Source organism: Cuculus canorus, chromosome 3 (genome assembly GCF_017976375.1).
Source record: "Cuculus canorus isolate bCucCan1 chromosome 3, bCucCan1.pri, whole genome shotgun sequence".
Taxonomy (NCBI): domain Eukaryota; kingdom Metazoa; phylum Chordata; class Aves; order Cuculiformes; family Cuculidae; genus Cuculus; species Cuculus canorus.
This window is the reverse complement of record NC_071403.1, coordinates 10,310,043-10,331,203: the sequence shown is the minus strand read 5'-3', so window position 1 is coordinate 10,331,203 and position 21,161 is coordinate 10,310,043. Positions and strand designations below refer to the sequence as shown.

The window sequence follows — 21,161 nt, the reverse complement described above, 5'->3', positions numbered from 1 at the left end:
AAGGTGTGAGAGCTGCCAGACCACACACCAGGGAAGGTTCAGATTAGACATTAGGAGCAATTTCTTTACTGAAAGGGTTCTCCGGCACTGGCAGAGTCTGCCCGGGGAGGTAGTGGAGTCACCATCCCTGGAGGTATTTAAAAGATGGGTAGATGAAGTGCTTAGGGATAGAGTTTAGTAGTGGACAGGTACAGTTGGGCTCGATCTCAAAGGTCTTTTCCAACCTAGTGTTTCTATGATTCTGTGTGCCACAGTGATGGGCTGAGACCTAGCACAGTCACACCTTGATCAAAAGGACCCACAGGAAGAACAGCTGCCGTTGGTGATTGCCTGAGGAAAGCCCATGGATGGTCACACACAGTTTTCCATGGAAGATGAGAGGAGGAAGAAAGGCCAGTGAGTAGGCAGTGAAGGAGGGAAGAATGCACCTGGGTGCCGGGAAGATCAGCCTTGCCCAGATCTTCCCTCAGAAGCCCAGATGAAGCCTCTCACAACCAGACACACAGATTCCATTTGCCACTTCTCCCTGGCTTCTCACTTGAATTAGGCAGCAAGTAGTTTGTGTGCATAAAAACACCCCATGGTGTTTTCATGTGTATGTGATCAATCATAGGATTATGCATGTGGCCCTAGTGGCAATTCTCCCAAAGGAGTAAGTAGATGAAGCACTACTTGCGTAGGCCAGAAACAACATCTGGAAACCATAAAATTAAATTTTCTTATTATAGTTTTATTTCATTATGGCGAGGGACTGGCTGATTACTCAGATTGAACAAGTGAAAAGTCAAATGAAAACCCACCCATTCTGTGTCACCCTTCGTACAATGCAAAGGAATCCCAGATGTTTAAATTACTTCATCATACTTGTGTGGCATCTTCTCTCTTATCTATGTGTGGCATGAGTTATTTTTGATACAAACTCCTCTGTTCCTCAAGTGTGGCAAACACTGATCTTGCTTAGTGAACACGTGGCAAGGGGGTTGGAACTGGATGATCTTTTAAGGTCCCAATACTGAAAATGCCAGCAAATAAACTCTCTGAGACTTGTTTTGGGATTTTAAAAAGCAAGATCCTTTACCAGGCAGTGATCTCCATCAATCACGTATAATGAGACAGATGCTGTTACAGAATGTATTTCCCACTAACATACATATGGATAAATTTTCCCAGAAATCTTATGCATATTCTATTACTTTCCAAGGTCTAATTTTAATATTATTATGAACTTTGCAACAGTCAAATCTCTTGCTAATTTGGAGCTTTGGCTCCAGCTCTGTCTGACCTTGCAATTGGGACAGGGAAAGGCTGCAGACAAAGGTGATTACAGAAGAAGACACAACTGTTCATCACAGCTCATACTTCACGTAAGAGGTCATCATCTTGCCCAGGGAGGTGGTCGAGTCGCCTTCCCTGGAGATGTTTAAGGGACGGGTGGATGAAGTGCTGAGGGACATGGTTTAGGGAGTGTTAGGAATGGTTGGACTCGATGATCCAGTGGGTCCTTTCCAACCTTGTGATTCTGTGATTCTGTGATCTTTGAAGAATGAACGACGTCTGGAAAAACACTGCTTGAAAAACACTACAATGCAAGAAGTGGTTACTATTACAAAAAGTGGAATGTCTCTTCTTCTGCAATTAAAATTAGACCTTGGAAAGTAATAAAATATGCATAAGATTTCTGGGAAAGTTTATCCATATGTATGTAAGTGGGAAATATAGTCTGTTAACAGTTCTTGCCTCGTTGCACAGGGTTGATGGAGATGACTGCCTCGTGTTGCCCAGGCCTGATAAAGGGTGCTTGCTTTCTAAAATTGCAAAACCAGTCCTAGGGAATTTTATTTGCCAGCATTTTCGGTATCAGTATCAGTCCCTTCTGTGAGAAACACTTATTCACTGGTAAAATATTGAAAAGGACAAAGTCTTCAAACCGAAGGCAACAATATTTTTATTTTACAATTCAGCACTGAATTGGATGCCCTTCTTAAACAGGCATCCCATCTTACAAAAGCAGTCGGTAGGTATACTAGTTTTAGACAAAGAACTGTGTAAGTCCTCAAAGAATGTTTATTTTTTCCAGTTATCCAACCATGTCTGGAGACTTCCTTCAAGTTATCTCCTGACCTAGAACAGTTATATCTTACAGGACAACTAAGCACATCAATAATTTCTTGCAACTGTAAGATAGCGTTTATTCTTTCAGGTTATTTATCCATGTTTGGACATTGTCTGCAGATTCTCTCTTGATACAAGAGAGATTTCTATGACAAGATAATTAAACATACAAACCAACTGCGGCAAAACTTATCAGTTAATTCTCACATTATGAGCTTCATCTTGTCAACTTATGGTTGGACTTGATGATCTAAGAGGTCTTTTCCAACCTAGTGATTCTATGATTCACAACAAATCTCTTGCTAATTTGGAGCTTTCGGTGCCAACTCTCTGTCTGACTTTGCATTTGAGGTGGGGAAAGACTGCGGACAGAGATGATTATAGAAGAAGACACATCTGTTCAGCACAGATCACACTGAAGACAAGATGTTATCGTGTTCAAAGAAAGAACAGTGTCTGGAGAAACACTGTCTGAAAGAAAACAGTCAAGAATGCTATCAAGATAGAATGCTATCAAGAGGGACATTTTGTCTGACTTCCAAAAAAAATACAATTACTCAGATGAAGCTTAACTCTACTTTAGCTTAAATAAAAAATATCCCACTTTTTGTAACTACTTCTTGTTTTTTCCAGACACTGTTCATTCTTTGCAGATGATAAAATCTTGCGTGAACCATCATCTGTGAGTTTATTCGTTGGCATTTCAGCGTCAGTCCCTCCCAAACCAAACCATTCCACGATTCCATGATTCTGCATTCCGGTGATTTCGGTCCCAAGATGCACAATCAGAGGGACGTACCGTCCCCTTCCCTTCGCCCCCAGCATCAATCCGGCTCCCGGGGGCGTTTCCAGCCTGGGAAGCCGGGATGTGCGTCCGGGTTGGGTCACCCAGAGAGAACGGTTTCCTCTCGCCTTCCCTCCCTTCTGCCTCTTCCCCGCCTCCCTCGCTCCCTCCCTGGAGCCGCCGCGCACGGCAGCGCCGCCCGCGCCCTCCTGACGGGGCTGGTGAGCAGCGAGGGGCGCTGGGGGAGCTGGGAGAGGGACTGGGAGAGCTGGGAGAGGGACTGGGAGGGACTGGGAGAGCTGGGAGAGGGACTGGGAGAGCTGGAAGAGGGACTGGGAGGGACTGGGGGAGCTGGGAGAGGGACTGGGAGGGACTGGGGGAGCTGGGAGAGGGACTGGGAGAGCTGGAAGAGGGACTGGGAGGGACTGGGGGAGCTGGGAGAGGGACTGGGAGGGACTGGGAGAGCTGGGAGAGGGACTGGGAGAGCTGGAAGAGGGACTGGGAGGGACTGGGGGAGCTGGGAGAGGGACTGGGAGGGACTGGGGGAGCTGGGAGAGGAACTGGGAGGGACTGGGGGAGCTGGGAGAGGGACTGGGGGAGCTGGGAGAACTGGGAGAGGGACTGGGGAGCTGGGAGAGCTGGGAGCAGGGCTGGGAGAGCTGGGAGAGGGACTGGAGAGCTGGGAGAGGGACTGGGGGAGCTGGGAGAGGGGCTGGGAAAAGTGGGAGAGGGGCTGGGGAGCTAGGAGAGGTACTGGGGGAGATGGGAGAGGGGCTGGGAGAGATGGGAGAGATGGGAGCAGGAGTGGGAGACCTGGGAGAGAGGCTGGGAGAGATGGGAAAGGGGCTGGGGGAGCTGGGAGAGGGGCTGGGAAAAGTGGGAGAGAGACGGGGGAAGCTGGGAGAGATTGGAGCAGGGCTGGGAGAGATGGGGGAGGGGATGGGGAGCTGGGGGAGATGGGAGAGGGGCTGGGAGAGATGGGAGCAGGGCTGGGAGGGGGACTGGGGAGCTGGAAGAGGGGCTGGGGGAGCTGGGAGAGGGACTGGGGAATCTGAGAGAGCTGGGAGAGAGGCTGGGAGAGGTGGGAAGGGGGCTGGGGGAGCTGGGAGAGGGGCTGGGAAAAGTGGGAGAGGGACTGGGGGAGCTGGGAGAGGTGAGAAAGGGGCTGGGAGAGCTGGGAGCAGGACTGGGAGAGTTGGCAGAGGGGCTGGGAAAGCTGGGAGCACGAATTGGTGTTGCTGGGAGAGCTGGCAGCAGGACTGGGGGAGCTAGGAGGGGGGTTGGGAGAGGGGCTTGGAGCAGGGTTGCTGGGAGCAGAGGCTGTGAGCAGGGAGCAGGGGTGCTGGGTGCAGGGATTTGGGGAGCTGGGAGTGCTGCTGGGGGTGCCGGGAGCAGGGGCAGGGAGAGCTGGGAGCAGGGATTCTGGGATCAGGGAGCAGGGAGTGGGGGTACTGGGAGCAGGGCTGGGGGTACTAGGAGCAGAGATGCTGGGATCATGGAGTGGGGGAGCTTGGAGCAGGGAGAGAGGGTGCTGGGAGCAGGGAGAAGGGGTGCTGGGAGCAGGGAGAGGGGGTGCTGGGAGCTGCAAAGCTGAAGGTGCCGAGATCAGGGGCTGGGGGTGCTGGGAGAGGGGTGAGGGTGCTGGGAGTAGGGAGCAGGGCTGACAGTGCTAGGAGCAGGGATTGGGGTTGAGGATGCTGGGAGCAGGGGCAGGGGCAAGCTGGGCTGGGGTGACCTCGGTGCAGCCCCTGTGTAAGGAGCATCAAGGGGCAAGCTCCGCTGAGCTCAGGTCCTGGCTGGAAATAGCATATCCAGCTTCTCTGGTGTGCCCACGGAGCACCCGGTGATGATGCGTGTGCACCCATGTGCAATGCAGCCACAGGCAGCCCAGCACCGAGATGCACTGGGTGTGCAGGGATGAGGGTTCGGAGAGGCAACTGCAGGGGGCAGAGCCTGCAAAAATAGGTGCTCCCTGTGAAAGGAGGGCTCCTTACCTCCTGAAAGGAAATTTGACGCTCTGCAGTTGCAAAGTGCGATGATTTTGGTATATGATGTGGGATAAGGTGATTGAGAGCAGCCCTGCAGAGGAGGACTTGAGGGTGCTCCTTGATGAGAAGCTCAGCATGAGCCGGCAATGTGTGCTCACAGCCCATAACGCCAACCGTGTCCTGGGCTGCATCAAAGCAGCGTGGCCAGCAGGGCGAGGGAGGCTACAAAACAGGTCCAGATGAGGCTACAAAGATGATCAGAGGACTGGAGCACCTTCCATACCAGGACAGGCTGAGAGGGTAGGGATTGTTCAGCCTGGAAAAGAGAAAGCTCTGGGGAGACCCTAGAGCAGTCTTCCAGTACCTGAAGAGGCTACAGGAAAGATGGAGAGGGACTGTTTACAGGGGTGTGGAGTGATAGGGCAAGGGGGAATGGCTTTAAATTGGAAGAGGAAGATTTAGACTAGACATTAGGAAAAAATTGTTTACGATGAGGGTGGTGAGGCACTGGCACAGGTTGCCCAGGGAGGTTGTGGCTGCTCCCTCCCTGGAGGTGTTCAAGGCCAGGTTGGATGGGGCTTTGAGCAGCCTGGTCTGGGGGGAGGTGTCCCTGCCCATGGGAGGGAGTGGAACTGGATGGGCTTTAAGGTCTCTTCCAACTCAAACCATTCTATGATTCTATGATATCCCTGCAAGAACAGAGTTAACTTGGCTTTTATGTGCCCCTCTATCTCTTCATCATCAAAAGAAAAAAAGCCCACTAAACCTCAAAGGAAGTATCCTTACAGTAAGCCACATAAATTATTTTCTATCTTTTTACATTGGAATGTAAGTAAAAATCTCCCATCTGTGCTATAACTGCTTGCCCTGTGAACTTTGTCCATGTGCTTCAGCAGCTTGGCGTTGTCTTTGGTTAATGTACGGTGTAGATGGACAAGTTTGAACTGGAATTAGGTGGCTCCTCTCCAGTGACTCTGTGATGTGAGATGAGTGTCACACCTAATAGACATATTATAGACTTTTTAAATGTAAGTAACGTGTGTGTTGAGTATTTTTAAGAAAAAATATCTGAAAGTTTAAACATTTTAGAAATGTTTTAAAACCCTTGGATTATTCAATTTACTATTTTAAAAAAGACCTTTGGAAAACACATTATCTTCAGAGCTGCCCAGTAATATTTATGCTTAGTGTTTTGATTCATATGCCAGTAATTAAATGAATAAGAGCACACAAGTTTATTTGATTATGACTTTAATCAGCTTCCTCAGAAAGACAAATTTGGATGCTTTGTAAAGGCTGTAGTAAGAGGTGTAATCAGAATGATACAGGTTTATATTTTCAGAGCATCCGTGTTGATGTTAGGTGGTGATATGTGAGCTGAGTATGAGAAAACAGTGGTTGAAGTTAGAAGTTGCCATACTTCATGCTGCACACGAGGTGGATCAGTTGAGCGTCTTGTATGTGTAAGCAGTGGCGCATCAGGAACACAATATATGACAATACATTCATATAGTCAAGGGATATTTTTATGAACAGTTGTATTAATTTCCAATTAATAAGTGGTAAATCGAAGAACAGATAGGCTAAATAACTTGCCCAAGGTCACTTAAGCGGTTTGTGGCAGAACTGAAAATAAATTGTACGGTTTTTGTGAATGTGGTGTTGTATTCACTCTTGCTTTCCAACCACAGCATTTTAATGAACGTGACTATTTACTTTGTTTACAGAATCCATAGTTTCCTGAATAAGCTTCAGAGTGCCTTGGGCTGCAAAGATGCTGGAAGAAGATATGGAGGTGGCCATCAAGGTGGTGGTAGTGGGAAATGGAGCTGTGGGAAAGTCCAGTATGATTCAGCGATATTGCAAGGGGATTTTTACAAAAGACTACAAGAAAACTATTGGTGTCGATTTCCTGGAAAGACAAATCCAGTATGTGTTAAACAGATGACGTGCTATTGATTTTTACCTTTCCCTCTATTTCTTTGTTCTTTTGTAATCCTAAGATATACAAAGGCTTGAAACAAGCCTGCTGTCTCCAAAGCTTAGAGCAGAGAGTTGTTTTCTGCCTTGCACAGTGGACTATAACTATATCATTCTTGTTTTCCATGCAAGATTTAGAATCATAAATCTTAAAAGCAAAATAAAATTTGAAACCTCTGTCATACGAAGCCTTTTGACAAGTTTCCTTTGTGTTCTACCATCTGTTGATTATTTTTTTTAATTTCTTGTGGAAGAAGTGCAAGTGCTTGTGATAAAATAGCTACAAATTTATTAGCCAATATAACTTTAAATGGCTGTGGAGAGATGATTATATACGCCATAGATTTAGTCTCTTTATGTTATATAAGCAGATAAGTCGAAGTTTAGTTTTAAAGTCAGTATTATTTTTCCTCATAGAGAGAAATATAGTGGAAGAGGAGGAAAGGAAGAGGAAAATGTAATATGAATTGTCAGGAAAGAGCATGTAATGTAATTCGGGGACCACTGCCATAGCGTGTTACAGAGGTGAACTGTTATCAATATTAAGTTACATTATATTTATGTGAAGTTAAATTTGAACTGAGTTACTCTTAACGTTGTAGACATAGAAATATTTCCATGTCAGTTGTTTTGAAGTGCTCTTGGTTGTTGTACTGATTGCAAAACTGTATTGTTTATTTTAGAGTTAATGATGAAGATGTCAGGCTGATGTTATGGGACACTGCGGGTCAAGAAGAATTTGATGCAATAACTAAGGCCTACTATAGAGGTGAAAATACCGTGTTTATTATCTAGTGGTTGCTTTTTTCTTCAGTCTGCTCCTAAGATATTTTCCTATCTATGTATTAAGAATTTTAGTTATTTCATATGTGTGCAAAGCATTTTTAGTTCCCCTGTTTCAATTCCTAGATTTTTTTTTTCCCTTTCATGTAAGATCTTTGCCTTAATTAAGTGTCACTTTATGCAGGATGCCTAGTAGTGCCCTTTAAAAAACGGAACAAAATGAGTCAAATATCTGCACAGAATATAGCCATTCAGGCAATCAAATGCAAAATCATGGTTTTCCCTCTAAAAGTGTTTTCTCAGTTGTCCAAGACATATATTTGTAAGTGTTGCAAAACATATGGCTGAAGCACTTAGAAATTAAGCTAGGGGGAAAAAAATCCACCAGTCATCCTAGGAAGACAGTTCACTAGGCACCACAGTTCTCTTGCTCGTACAGCCAGGCTCAAAACACATTAGCACAATGGAGTAATAAGGAAAGTGTATTTACTTTATAAAATAGAAACTATATTATTAAGACATATGAAGGTATGTTGTCTGTTCAGCCAGTTACAGATTGCATACTCACTTCCTTTGCATATACTTTAACAAGGATTGTGAAAACATTTCTTTTTTCTTTTTTAACATGATATATACGAGTGACTTGGCAAAGACTCCATCGTTCAGTTCTTGTCAAACTGATTACTTGGTGACTGGGAAAAATATATCACTATGGTATAAAATCTTAGACAAATTACTTGATATAAAGATAAAATAATAGAATCATAGAATAGTTTGGTTGGAAGGGACCTTAAAGATCATCCAGTTCCAACTCCCCTGCCATGGGCAGGGACATCCCACTGGATCAGGCTGCCCAAGGCCCCATCCAACCTGGCCTTGAAGACCTCCAGGGATGGGGCAGCCACAACTTTCCTCAGAGCATCCACAACGTTCCTGGGAAGTATAGAATAACTGTCATGCTTTTCCAGGGTGGCATAGTCCTCAGACTTTTTTGTATTTCATGATCATTTTTGGTAATTAATACGAGGTGGTTTTTTTCAAATCTATCTGGTTGTTAATTGTAATTAAGGATTACTATTCCTTCAGAGAAAGATACTTCTTTTCCTATTTTGTCTTATCCTCATGTGGAAATAGATCATTCTGCTATTTTATAGAAGTATTGTGCATCTTACCAGTTTCTATCTGACCCAAGTAACATATTTTCTAATTGGCTGGGTGCTTCATGTATGTACTAAACACGTACACACGTGGCCGTCATTAGCGGCACCACGTGTTCTATCCATGTCACAGATGTTTCTCAAAGCACTATTTGATGACTTCTTCGTGCCTGCATCCTCTTCCATCCAGCACCACTGGTATCTTGAGTAAAGCCTTGTTAGGTTTCTGATGGAAAACGGACATCTTGCTCACTAGTCTGTTACTCTGTTGCTGATTCTCAGGCTCCTCATTTTGTTGCACAATAGTTAGACTCCATATTTCTGTATCCTTCATAGCGTTGCTCTACCTCGAGCTTGTCAACCAGTTTTGGTGATAGTAGCTATGGTAATGGGAGGACTGCAAGACTATTCTGGTCCAATTTGAAGCAAGGCAGCCCTCTTTTGGATGTTATTAGTGAGACCATAAACCCTGCTAAGCCTGTTAAAGACAGCCAGGATCTACAGCAGTTAGAACATCAACAGTAAACAAGAACTTCTGGGTGAGATATCATCAACCTTGCATTTTACTTCAGGTTAAGGTTGAAGGAGCTATCAACAATTTTATAGTCATTGTGTGTTTTCTGTCATAGCCTGAAAAAGCTGAGGCGAAGAACAGAAGAGTGAACTGAATAGGTGCCAAGAGTAAAGCCATGTGTGAGTCCACACACAGCAAGGAATTTTTTTACGTATTTCCTATTACATAGGCTTTGTATTTTTATGAAAGGAGAAAATGCAGTTAGAGAGTATGAAAATGGGCTCGTCTGCTGAGGATCTTTGAGACTGCTAAGCTGACAAGCTCATGCTCTATTTGAATCCAGTAGAGATGCTAGTGCTACTGCCTTTTTTCTGAATTAGCCTAGGTATGAATTTCGTATCAGTGGTTCTGCAGCCAGTTGGGACCTTTTTAAAAATTCCAATGTCTTTTTCTTCAGTACTTTAAACTAGCTTTACAAAACAGCTTCTTACAAAAGAACTTTGGTTTTAAATATTCATTGAGAACGTCCTGATTTTAGCTGTTACAATGCTGTCTGATACTTTGCTGTGCTTTTGCTGCTGGTGTCTGTTGTTACACGCGGTCTGTTGTATGACAGAGGTGGTGTATGACTCCATTTGGAGTAGATGAGTGAGATAATAATGTTATCCATTCTCTTAAATATTGACAATCACTGCATATTGAAAGGTATTTCCATACCTAAATCCTGGGGGTTGTCTTTACTTTTTTTTTCCCTCCTTAGAGTTCCTTTATGGACATTATAATTTCTTAAACTTATTTATGTTCACAATATAAATACTGAGTATTTAGCAGTGTTCTTAAAAGATTAAAATAGTTTTCTTAGTAAGATCTCTGCCCTGCAGCAACTTCTAGTGAAGTGTTCCCATACTAACTTTTGCACTATGCTGAAACACACTTCCAGAAACATCACATTTGATACTGGTTTTAGTTGAGTGTGAGAAGGATACTCCTTTCGTTCGTTTCTTCTTAAATAAGCATTTTGCAGGGTTCTTGGATTAGTAAATTCTGATATTTCTTACAATCCAGTGACCAAAATCTTCAGCACACAATTGGAAGTACCCATTTACATATAGAATTTGTCATTGTTGATACACAGGTGTATATCTTGATGAGGAAAGACACTTCTGTTTGCTCTTGTGTGTTAAGTTCCTAGTAAGAACATTTGAATGTCAGAATCTTGAAGGTCCTCAAAAATATTTGTTTGATTCCTAATTGTAATTAGGATTGTATAATTCTCTTTCAAAGCAGTATGGCCAAGCTGAGTTATTTTTACATCTCTGTCCACCACATTCTGCGTGTATTATATCTGAATTGAGTAAGGTCTAGCGCTATAAGTCGCTGCTTTTTTACCTATCACATGCAAGGACTTTTCCCTCTAAACCTGCTATTATCGAGTTGCCTCCGTGTTTTAGCATTCGGAATGAATGGGTGGAAGGAGGGATGAAGAGAAAGCGCCTCAGAGTGGAAAGTTCACAATGGATTTCTTAGTCTTAAAACTGAACAAGACGATGTTTACAGATGGTGAAAGTCTTTTAATAAATATTCTCATCTTCAGTAGAGCGAAGAAACTGAGAGGCTTTATCAAAGGGCATTGTGGGATGACAGGTTAAACTGAGTATTGACAAATGCAAACTAACCTGCCTGGGAAAGAATAATTAATTTTATACCTATCTCTCAGGATTCTAAGTGGAATTGCATCAGAACAGTTGCGTGCATTAGAGTATGGTGTGGACATTAAGGAAGACAAACAGAAGTTTAGAATGCCACTAATGAGGGAAATTATGGAAGACTACATTACTCCTATTTTGTTGGTAGAGCTTGATTTGAAATTCTGAGGATAGTTCTTAGTATTCTGTATAAAACCACACCAGAGTGGTCTTAATGGCATATGAAAGAGTGTGGAAAAGCATAGGAAGACTTCCATGAAGACAAACTGCACGTGGCTTTGAAAACCTAACTCAAAGGAAATCTAGTAAAAGAATTCAAGTGCTTTGTGTCGAGGAAATACAAAGACAAACAGAATGCAGGAATGGGGAATACTTGGCGAGGCTCTCAGATGAATTATTTTATCAGTATGAATTTTCTTTTTTTTATGCTATGTGTGATTAGAATGGGATATTCACCGCAAGGTAACACTGTAGTCTCAAAGACATTAGCTGTCTATTCCTTTTAGACTCTATTATTAAATATCGACTATATTAAAGGCATATAAACAAAGCTTTTCTGCATGTGTTTATGTGCAAAGAAAAGTAGTTTATTAAGGATAGTAAAAGACTACTGGGCAGTCAAAAGACCACTCATTAATATTTCAACTATAGAAGTGCCTTCTCAGTATCCATGAGTTTTAACTATTTTTTTTAAGGCTGTTACAAAACTGTAACAAAAATGATACAGAATGTTTTGTATAATATATCATAGAGCTGTGGTAGAATCAGTATGAAGTAGAAATACACTAACCTTCTCCAAAAAGCTACAAAACAATTTACTTGAAATAATCACAACTTTCTCTGAAAACTTCAGTATTTCTGCTTTTTAAAATCCAAATTACTGTAGCGTAAAGAGTAACGGGAAGTGGACTTTACAGATACTGCATGCGGAAAAATACTTGCCTTCTGGCCTCCATTAATCTGTCTGAAAGCCAGTGAGTGACCAGCAAGCCTCTTTTTCCCTTTTTCCAGCCTTTCCGCACCTCCTCCTGTTCCTTTTCCGGTTGTACACGCTGCATGTCGGAAATAGTTTGAAAGGCAACAGTCCCGTAGCCGTCATGAAGAATGGGTATGATGATCAAAATAATATGGCCCTTACAAGTATGGCATATTGGTTTGTCACAACATGGTGGTAAAAGTGCACTTTCATGGGAGAAACTTGAACAAATCCCTCGTATTTGAAGTACATATGATTCTTCTTTTTTTAAATGTTTGTCGATTGATTTGTATTTCTAATTGAATTGTTTATTTTTAGGAGCCCAGGCTTGTGTTCTTGTGTTTTCTACAACTGACAGAGAGTCCTTCAAAGCAATCCCTACCTGGAAGGAGAAAGTCATGAATGAAGTTGGAGACATTCCCACAGTTCTTGTGCAGAATAAGATTGATCTTCTTGATGACTCTTGTATAAAGAAGTAGGAGTTTTATCTTACTGCTTTTAAAGAACAATCTATACCCTCTGTATATACACGTTTAAACAAAAATCTGTGGGAGTTTCTGGTGAAGACTTTCAGTATTTGGTGGTCAAACCTAAGCCCTGTGTCAAAACCTGCCCTAGAAACACAGGTGATGGGTATTGCTGCATGGGTGTAGTTACTTGGGCAGATCTGCTTGCCAAGTAGGAGTTTTCTCACACCTTCTTCTGAAGGTTAGCCAAGCAAATAGAAGAATAGCGGGGAGTATTTGGTTGTGCCATGATACGATTCTCTCCTTTTTCTTTTCAATTAGGAATTCTAAAACTGTTAATTTTCTCCCCTCTCAAAATTTACAGTTAAACTGCGCTGTGCACCACCAAAGTTACGTTTTGTAGTTTGACTTTGAATGCTTATTAAAATTAAACTTCAAATAGGTGGTTTGAGAAAAAAATGAATATATTCTTCACTTCACTTTCTTTAAACTGTTTTTATTGCTCATTTTTGTCCAAACATGGTAACTCTAGAGAAATACGTATCTGTTGGTATTCTCAGACTGCATGCTGCTGATCTTTCTTCATTGTATTTTTCTTTACAAATTTTACTGTTAGTTCATTCTGCCTTTGTATATGTGACCGATTTCAATTCTTGCCATAAAATCAGCTTAAAAAATCCTATCTTTTATTTACCACAGCATGTCACGTAGAAAATATTGCATGATGAAATTGATCATTCTCCACTTCTTTATTTCTACCATCTTCTTGAGAGATGTAAATTATTTCTTCTTTTTGTTGTTTCCTGCACTGGCTTGCTTTGTTCTCTGTTTGCTATCATTGATGGCAAAAAGCAGCTTCTACTCCCTCTGCAAAGAATACTGAGGATTTTTCAAAGGAAAAGCAAAATTGCCTTTGAACTCCTGCTTTATTCATGGTATGTGGCTTAGGATTTGTTCTCAGAATACTCCATCTGCCTCAGTAACATCAACTTTCCAGTGATGTGATTTGCCTTGGTGATATTTTCATAGGTTTTGTCAGCTTTTCCTCAAAATCTAGCACAAGTTCTCTTTCACTTCACGGGAGAAAGTAATTCTTGATTTCATCTCTGCAGTCATCTCATTGCATCGCCTACAGCCTATTAAAATATAGGATTACTTTTTTGTTGTTGTTTTGACTTTGCAGTGGTGATTGTTCTCATTCCAGTGCTGTTAATGAGAGCCTTCTTCCTTTTGGTTTCGCTGACGCTCGTCTTCAAACCCTTGGGAAGTTTTAGTTAATGAAGTCAGTAAATATTGAAAAGTAATTACTTTATGACCAAAAGAAACTGCATGTAAAATATCTTCTTCTTATAGGAGTGATATTACGAAGAAATTAAGGATCGGGTATTTTTTGACTGACTGAGTTTCTTAACGCACTTTGCTGTGTTTAACGTAGCAGAAATCATTTTGTCTGTAAGGATAAATGTTGGCAAATAACACAAATCAGTATTTACAAAATCTTCTTCTGTTGTGCAGTGAAGAGGCAGAAGCACTGGCAAAAAAGCTAAAATTAAGGTTCTACCGAGCGTCTGTGAAGGAAGACCTCAACGTCACTGAAGGTAGGAGAGAGAGAGCAGAGCGGGTGTCTGTCTTGCCCTCTACTGTGTGGTGCTGCACAGCTCTCTGGTTTGCGTGATCGGCCACTTCCCATGTTGTCGCGTGCTGTTGGCAATACTTTTTATATTTCTTAGCAGCACACTTCTTAAAACATTGCTGGAATTGGCTGGACTCGATGATCCCTAAGGTCTTTTCCAACCAATCTGTTCTATTAATTACTTGATATTAGTGTGTTGGGCCTGTTTCTTTGTGTACATCTTTCTTTTCTCTTCCACAAACAGTGCGCATCTTGAATATTTGCAAGTACCAATGTGTTAAAGCCGCTTTGTTCTAATAACTGTCAACGTGCACCGAGCTTTTACAAAATTGATAGGGAGAAGTTCAAGTCCAGTATACAAATTGTTGGACAGATTATTTTGTATTTGTTAATGAATAATTGAAATAAAATATTTCATTTATTTTATTTAAATAAAGTACACTAAAAGACTGGATGTCTTCCTGATCCAGTGGGAAGTCCCTGCCCATGGCAGGGGGGTGGAACTGGATGGTCTTGAAGGTCCCTTCCAACCCGAACTATTCTATGATTTTGTGATCCTGTGATCTCGAGCATCCTTTTGTTTACTGATCATGTTTTGCTAGTTCCCAAGGTTTTTAATGTATATATTTAATGTATAGCTTTTTAATGTATATATTTAATTTCATAAGAGTACTGTTAAAAAATTCACTCATTATCTTTTGTGCGGTATTTGAATAATCATTATTACAGTCTCTGATAACATGTTTTGTTTATTCAAGCTAACTTGATAGTAAAGTAATTGTTTCTTTTCTGCTAACATCCTTCACCGTGATAAAAAACACGTACAAGACAAAATGTAAATTTATCTTTACATGAGTTTTTAATTACAGTTGCGGTTGCAAACGATCATAGCATATATAGATTCTGAAAATTCTCTGATAGTTGTAGATATTCTCAGAATCCTAGGCAGACTTTCTATCCCACTGTACAGATGTGGGTAGCATTAGGTAATTAGAAAAATGTTGCCACGTTTTATTAATAGCCTTATTACTAGTTATTATAATTACAACTGCTATTATTCTAAGACTTCTTTCAAAATATATACGTATATTAAATTGCTGCATCATTTTGGAAAGTTCCAAGCTGCATGAATTGGAATGTTTGGCAACACGTATGTGCCAGCTTTATCACAGGAGTGTTGAGATGCTTCTACCTGCTGTGCAAGACTCTGATACTGCAGACTGTAAGACCTGGGCAGACACTGGACTGATCTGCTCAGGGACACAGGTCTGACAAGAGAGAATCACTGAACCAAATTGCACAAAACCTGTGGGATCGGGTGCCCTTTTAGAATTTTGATACGAAGGTATTATTATTGATCTAAATATTATTTTTAAGCGTACTCTGATGTACCCTTTTTTCTTTTTATTATTCCAGTTTTTAAGTATTTGGCTGATAAATATCTTCAAAAGCTCAAGCAACAAACAGCTGAAGATCCAGAACTAGTACATACAAGCAGTAACAAGATTGGTACGTATACTATAATAAAAAGAACCAGAAAATCGTATTTTGTTCCACCAAAACTTATGAACTGATCTGTTTCCTTATGGAGTTAATGCAAGGTCAGTCAGGGTATAATTATTACCTCCCTATCTTAGGATATTGTCTCCTTTCCTTCTGTAAAATCACTTCATGACTCTAAAGTTACAAGATTGTCAAACAGATGTTTCTAGCTAATGTTTGGCAAGAGCCTTTTTATTAAAACAATTTAAACAAACATTTTGTAAGGTCTTGAGGAAGGATGGTTGTTGAATGTTTTAACGTAATGAGTATTGGGGTTACTCATCTTGGTGCAGATTTACAAGAGAGTCACAGTGAAAGAATGTGACATTTAATAAGGAGGTCTTTGTAAATTCCATTATGTAAGGGAACACTGAGCTTCTGTAGTCCTATTTTAGAGCATTTCTAAGTCAGTTAATTTGTTTTCCTTGAAGCACTCCCTTTTTATTCAGGCATTTTCCTTACCTTTATCTCAGCAAAATTTCCAACTTTAAAATCGTCATGTTTTTCTTTTCTTCTATTACTCAACTAACTATAACTTTGATACCGTGCAATTAGCAGCATACACAAACACAGATGAGTGCGTATGCTGCCCGTCAAGTAGATGTTGTATACCAGCTTTAAGTACTGCTGCTGCCTGGCTAGTAATTCCAACTGGCTCTGCTTCAAATTTAGCTGCAAAATTGACCCAGAAATACATAAAGCCTTTGAAAACTAGAGTATGCATTTGAGATGCTCCGCTATGCCTTAGGAGATGTTGTGTCTGAAGTGTTAATGTGTTATGCTGTAGGAAGTAAGAAATACAATCTTGTCTTTAATTTCTGTAGGTGTTTTCAATACGGCTGGTGGAAGTCACTCCAACCAAAATTCTAGCACTCTCAATGGTGGAGATGTCATCAACCTTAGACCAAACAAACAGAGGACCAAGAGAAACAGAAGTCTTTTTAGCAACTGCAGCGTACTTTAGGCCACTTCTGGAGGGAAAAAAACCCAACCCAGTGAATTGGATGAAGTTGTGCAATTGAATACAGAATAAAGCCAGCTGCAGAGGTATTTTTACCAGTGCTTTAGCAAATCTTGTGCCTATGGGATCCTTGATAGAGGATGGATTTATGTAAACTTGCTGATGCAGTGTTTTCTGGTGTGTAGAGCGAGACACCTGGTGGCAAAAGACAGAACCGTGGCTGCCCTGTGCACTTTGTAAAAATTAAGCAAACTTCTCCTTTTTCAAGGAATTCCTTAACGAGCTATGAACTAGGGATTGCTGCATCAGAGCACATTTAACATAAGGATAATACTTACAAGTATAGGTACAGAACAAAACACTATGGCCCAAGGTAAAGTAGCAACCTCGCACCTAAATTTCAAAGAAAATGTTAGAACTAGTTAGTCAGGAGACTAAGAAAATAAATGAAGAGCAAAAAGACATTACATTCTGTGCCTGACTGTATTAATATAGATTCTGACAGTTCTATTGGTGCAATATACATGTATTATATGAGTGCTAAGGTATATATGTAAACATTTGACATGAATATTTAGACTAAATTCCAGTGTACACGTTACTTGGAGATGAGCTAATGGGCATAAAACAGCATCTTCCACACAAAAAAATTTCCTTTAAAACCGTTGCATTTCAGATGAGGCTTTCCCAGCTGCCACTGTGTACATTTAACTTGCTATACTTCGGGCCTAAAAGCTTAGGTTTAAAAATGTATGGTGCCAAAAATGCTCTTTTTTACCTAATGCTGTGCTACAGGTGTTTTTGTAAGTTTGTTTTTCTCAGTCTGAACAGGTTGAACAAATAACACCATCTTTGACACTAACAGCTATTCAGAAGGAACTTATAATATAATCATATTCCTGTTCAAATTTGATTGTTGTATCCTGTGTCGTCTATGAAAAAAAGAACTTGCAAAGTGGTGTCACAAAATATTTATCTTCTTTGGAAAAAATTTTCATAGATAGCATAAACTAAGTTGTGGAGGATCAAAAAATAAATGCAGCTGATTGATAACTGAACTACATTAACGAGACCAGCTTGAATGTAGTCTCAGATTAAGAGCTGCTGGTTACAGAAAATCTTAATTCTGCAAGATCAGAGACATGGCAAAAAGCTTTCAAAGTGCTTAAGTAATTTTACAGAATCAATTTAGATGTTTAGGAGCCCAAATCTAAATTAAGGTTATTTGGACTTAGGCTCCTAAATCACTAAGGTGCTTTTAAAAATGCTGAGCAAGATATCTTTTAATTACCAAAAATAAACACTTTTTAATCCTCTTCAAAAGCATGCATGACTTTTAAAAAATTTCCATTTTGTTTACATGTTTTTGTACGGTATGATATAATTTTAACTTTATAAGATTTCTACAACAAACCTGCCAGTGACAAATGCAAAAATATGCTGCTTGAAACAATTCAGAGTTTTAATAGTTTTTTAAATGGTGTGCGAGAATGAAAATGAGTCGAGTGGTCCTGTATATTTTTGGAGGAAGGAGTTTTCACTGTGTGAATTCATGGAGGAAGCTTGACTTTGTTTCAAAGTCAGTGCATATGGAAACTGAAATGTACTCACTTCCCCGCTGCCTGCAGGGAGGGAGGTGCGTGGCGAGTTATGCACAAACACTAAAGATCTCTGAACTCTGTATTTTATGTTTACTGTATTAGACGTTATACCGAGTACGGTTGTTTCTTTGACGAGCTGTTAGAGCATCTCCTGTTGCTGGCAAGAGGGCGGCCTTCAAGGCGCTCGGTCCCCTTTGTTATTGCAGCAAAACTGTGTTCCTCACTGTAGTGTTTCTGCTGTTTTATCTTATTAAAGGCCTTTGGTTTTTAACAAGTGCATTTAATCACTGTATGTATGTGTAGATGGAGTCAGGTCCTGTCTGTCTTAGCAATTGTAGTAGTGAGGTACTTAGGATAAGACTTAGGATTGTACGTCATGGGGCTGCCTTACAACCTCAGGCTGCAGGATAGAGTGTATGCATGAGAATTTTGACAACTGTTTTTAATAGGGAAACTTCTGCATTTCATTGTCTGTCTGCCGGGTTCACATTTTTATTCATTGTTCCTGAAAAACAAACCCACCAAGTGTCTGAAACGTCTTTTTTTTGCTTTGTTTGACTTTGTACAGAGTACTGAAAATGAAGCCTTTATTACGTGTAATGACCATTTGTACTATTACATGGGACACTGCAGGCATTGTGCTGTTACATAAGCCATTTGTATCGAAGGTCTGTCATTTTAAACCACTGTTTTAAGGACTGAAAACTCTGGAAATATTTATAGGTTGACAGACGTGCTAAATTTAGGCTATGTTGAAATGTAGTACACGTACTTTAACATTGGAATATGTATTTGCAGCATCAGGTAAGGGTGAGTTTTAATTTCATTCATACCTTAAGTCTCAAGTGACTCACTCTTCGCTGTGACTTTGCAGTGCTTGTTTTGCAGTACGACTGAGATGGAGACTGTCCAAATTATCCTTTTTCTGGAAGTGCTCTGCATGTACGCTGCTTGAAAATTGAATTTTTATCCCACTGGGGTCAGTGTTTAGATGTAAACTAGGTGCCTTGCATATTGCAGGAATATGCAAGTTCAGTGGGAGTAACTCTTGCCTTTTGGATGAGCAGACGTGCCTGGATGTTCAGCACTTGCATTGTCCTTTGTGAATAATTTTCATTGCAGCCGTTGCCCCATTCTCCACTCAAAAGTGTTCTTATTAAAGTATCAGATGTTTTACTTACTAAAACCTAGAGGTGCAGAGCTGGTAATAAAAACGCCTTTCGCTGTGCGTCTGTGTGACTGCATGGTGGAAGAGGATGTAGTGCTGTTACACCTGTGGCAGGCTGGATTAGGAGCAAGAGATGTTCCAACCACAAGACAGGAAGTTTTCTTCTGGGAGACTAAGCTAATTGCACTCCTGTTTTATCTGTTATTATCTCTTGAATAACTCATGGGACGTATTATCTGAATCTTGCCAAAATTCTTTGCTTTCAGCTGATCGTGCTAGCGCTCGTACTAAACTTCAGTAATTGTTGATGCCTGGGTGAAATCACGGAATAGTTTGGGTTGGAAGGGACCTTAAAAGTCATCTAGTTCCAACCCCCCTCCCATGGACAGGGACATCCCACGAGATCAGAAAAATAAATACTTATTAGAAATAAACATTCACTGAAGAGTATGGCACTAAAGCATCTGTCACTCCCGTGTTGTATCCAGTCAGTGAATGGGTGTTCTCCCAGTAAGGGAGCATTGTTTGATGCAAAGTGGTGATGCTAGGGATGTATTTCCATCTGGAAACAACAAGTCTCGAAGTTGTAAGACTGATCACACAAAGACTTTTGTGCTTGCGTCTGTGTGGTTTATTTTGAAAAAAATATTCCATTTGAGACAATGTTGGAGTTTTCTTATTTTCAGTGTTTCTTAAGACAACACTTACCTTTTTGAGTCAAAATACCTGAATCGCCACACTGTCAGTCTGATTTCCTCTTCAGTTTTTTAATGCTTCAGTAAAATTTGTCTTTTTTTTTCCTCCTTTCAATTCTTGAGCTGCAGCATATTGACACGTAATTTTCCTTTGCATCACTTCTGTCGGTGTATGTTATACTAAAGGGGATTGAGCAGCTGAACACGTCGTACTGGCTGCAGGTTGTGCAGGGGTACGTGCACAATGCTCAGTGAACATGCACTTTGAACCTGTTAATTCATCTATTCAAGCTGACAGCTACCAGTTAATAATAGAATTAATTATTTGCACTGCAGAACCCTCTTGTGGGAATTCAATGCTACAGCAAACTAACAAACTTGCTGCTTGGATTCTAGTGGTGGTACCTAAGCCCCACGGCTTTTCTAGATGTAATCGTAGACCTCCAGCTGACACTGCAGTTCCTGAACACTAATTGTACGTAAGCCAGAGAGCCAGCGTGGTCCAACAAGCTTTATTTCATCAAAGCTACTTTACTACCTTTTTGTAGGGAGCAACAGTTGTGTGTATCTTTTTTTGAATGCTCAAATAATACTGACAGAATACTTCTCTCTGCTAAATATGGCATCCTAATAGGGAATTAAAATTACAGAAGAAAAATGCAGCAATCTTTAGATTTAAAATGAAAGGTGCTGTAATAGATTTAAGAGAAACTTTCAAACAGTTCCGTATCAGAGTGTTTTACACCCGTCATCACAAACCCAGGTGAGTCCTAGTACTGAACTGGGCTCATTCTCAGGTTTCCAGTAGTAGGGTAATACTGATAAATAATGTATGTGATGAGTGTTTTTTCTTCTGTTGCCAAGATAAGTTTGGTTCAGCAGAACCAACTAAATTTGGTCAAAAAAAAGTAAGAATCGGGACCAAGAGAGATCCCGCTCTCATTGCAAAGGTGAAGATGCATTGTTACTAATAAATGACTTACTCTTATTTGCAAGTTCATGTGACTGAGTGGTTAAAACAGATAATGTACACAACTCTGTTGTGATCTCAAGTAAATGTAATATATTTTTAGAAAAAAAGCCAACATAACTTA

General features: G+C 40.8%; 1 protein-coding gene across 2 annotated transcripts; it reads left to right on the top strand.

Annotated features, from left to right (window-relative positions):
- The first annotated feature begins 2,980 nt into the window (after window positions 1-2,980).
- RAB23 (RAB23, member RAS oncogene family) lies at window positions 2,981-21,150 on the top strand. Of its 2 annotated transcripts, XM_054062138.1 has the most exons (8): window positions 3,099-3,117; window positions 5,781-5,912; window positions 6,612-6,813; window positions 7,548-7,633; window positions 12,319-12,475; window positions 13,983-14,065; window positions 15,517-15,609; window positions 16,467-21,150. In XM_054062138.1, exons 3-8 carry the CDS (start codon window positions 6,659-6,661, stop codon window positions 16,604-16,606), a joined length of 714 nt encoding a protein of 237 aa, XP_053918113.1. In that variant the 5' UTR covers window positions 3,099-3,117; window positions 5,781-5,912; window positions 6,612-6,658; the 3' UTR covers window positions 16,607-21,150. The 2 variants fall into 2 exon arrangements, with proteins under 2 accessions (XP_009566062.1, XP_053918113.1); XM_009567767.2 differs by lacking the exon at window positions 5,781-5,912 and having other exon boundaries at window positions 2,981-3,117.
- Window positions 21,151-21,161: the final 11 nt, after the last annotated feature.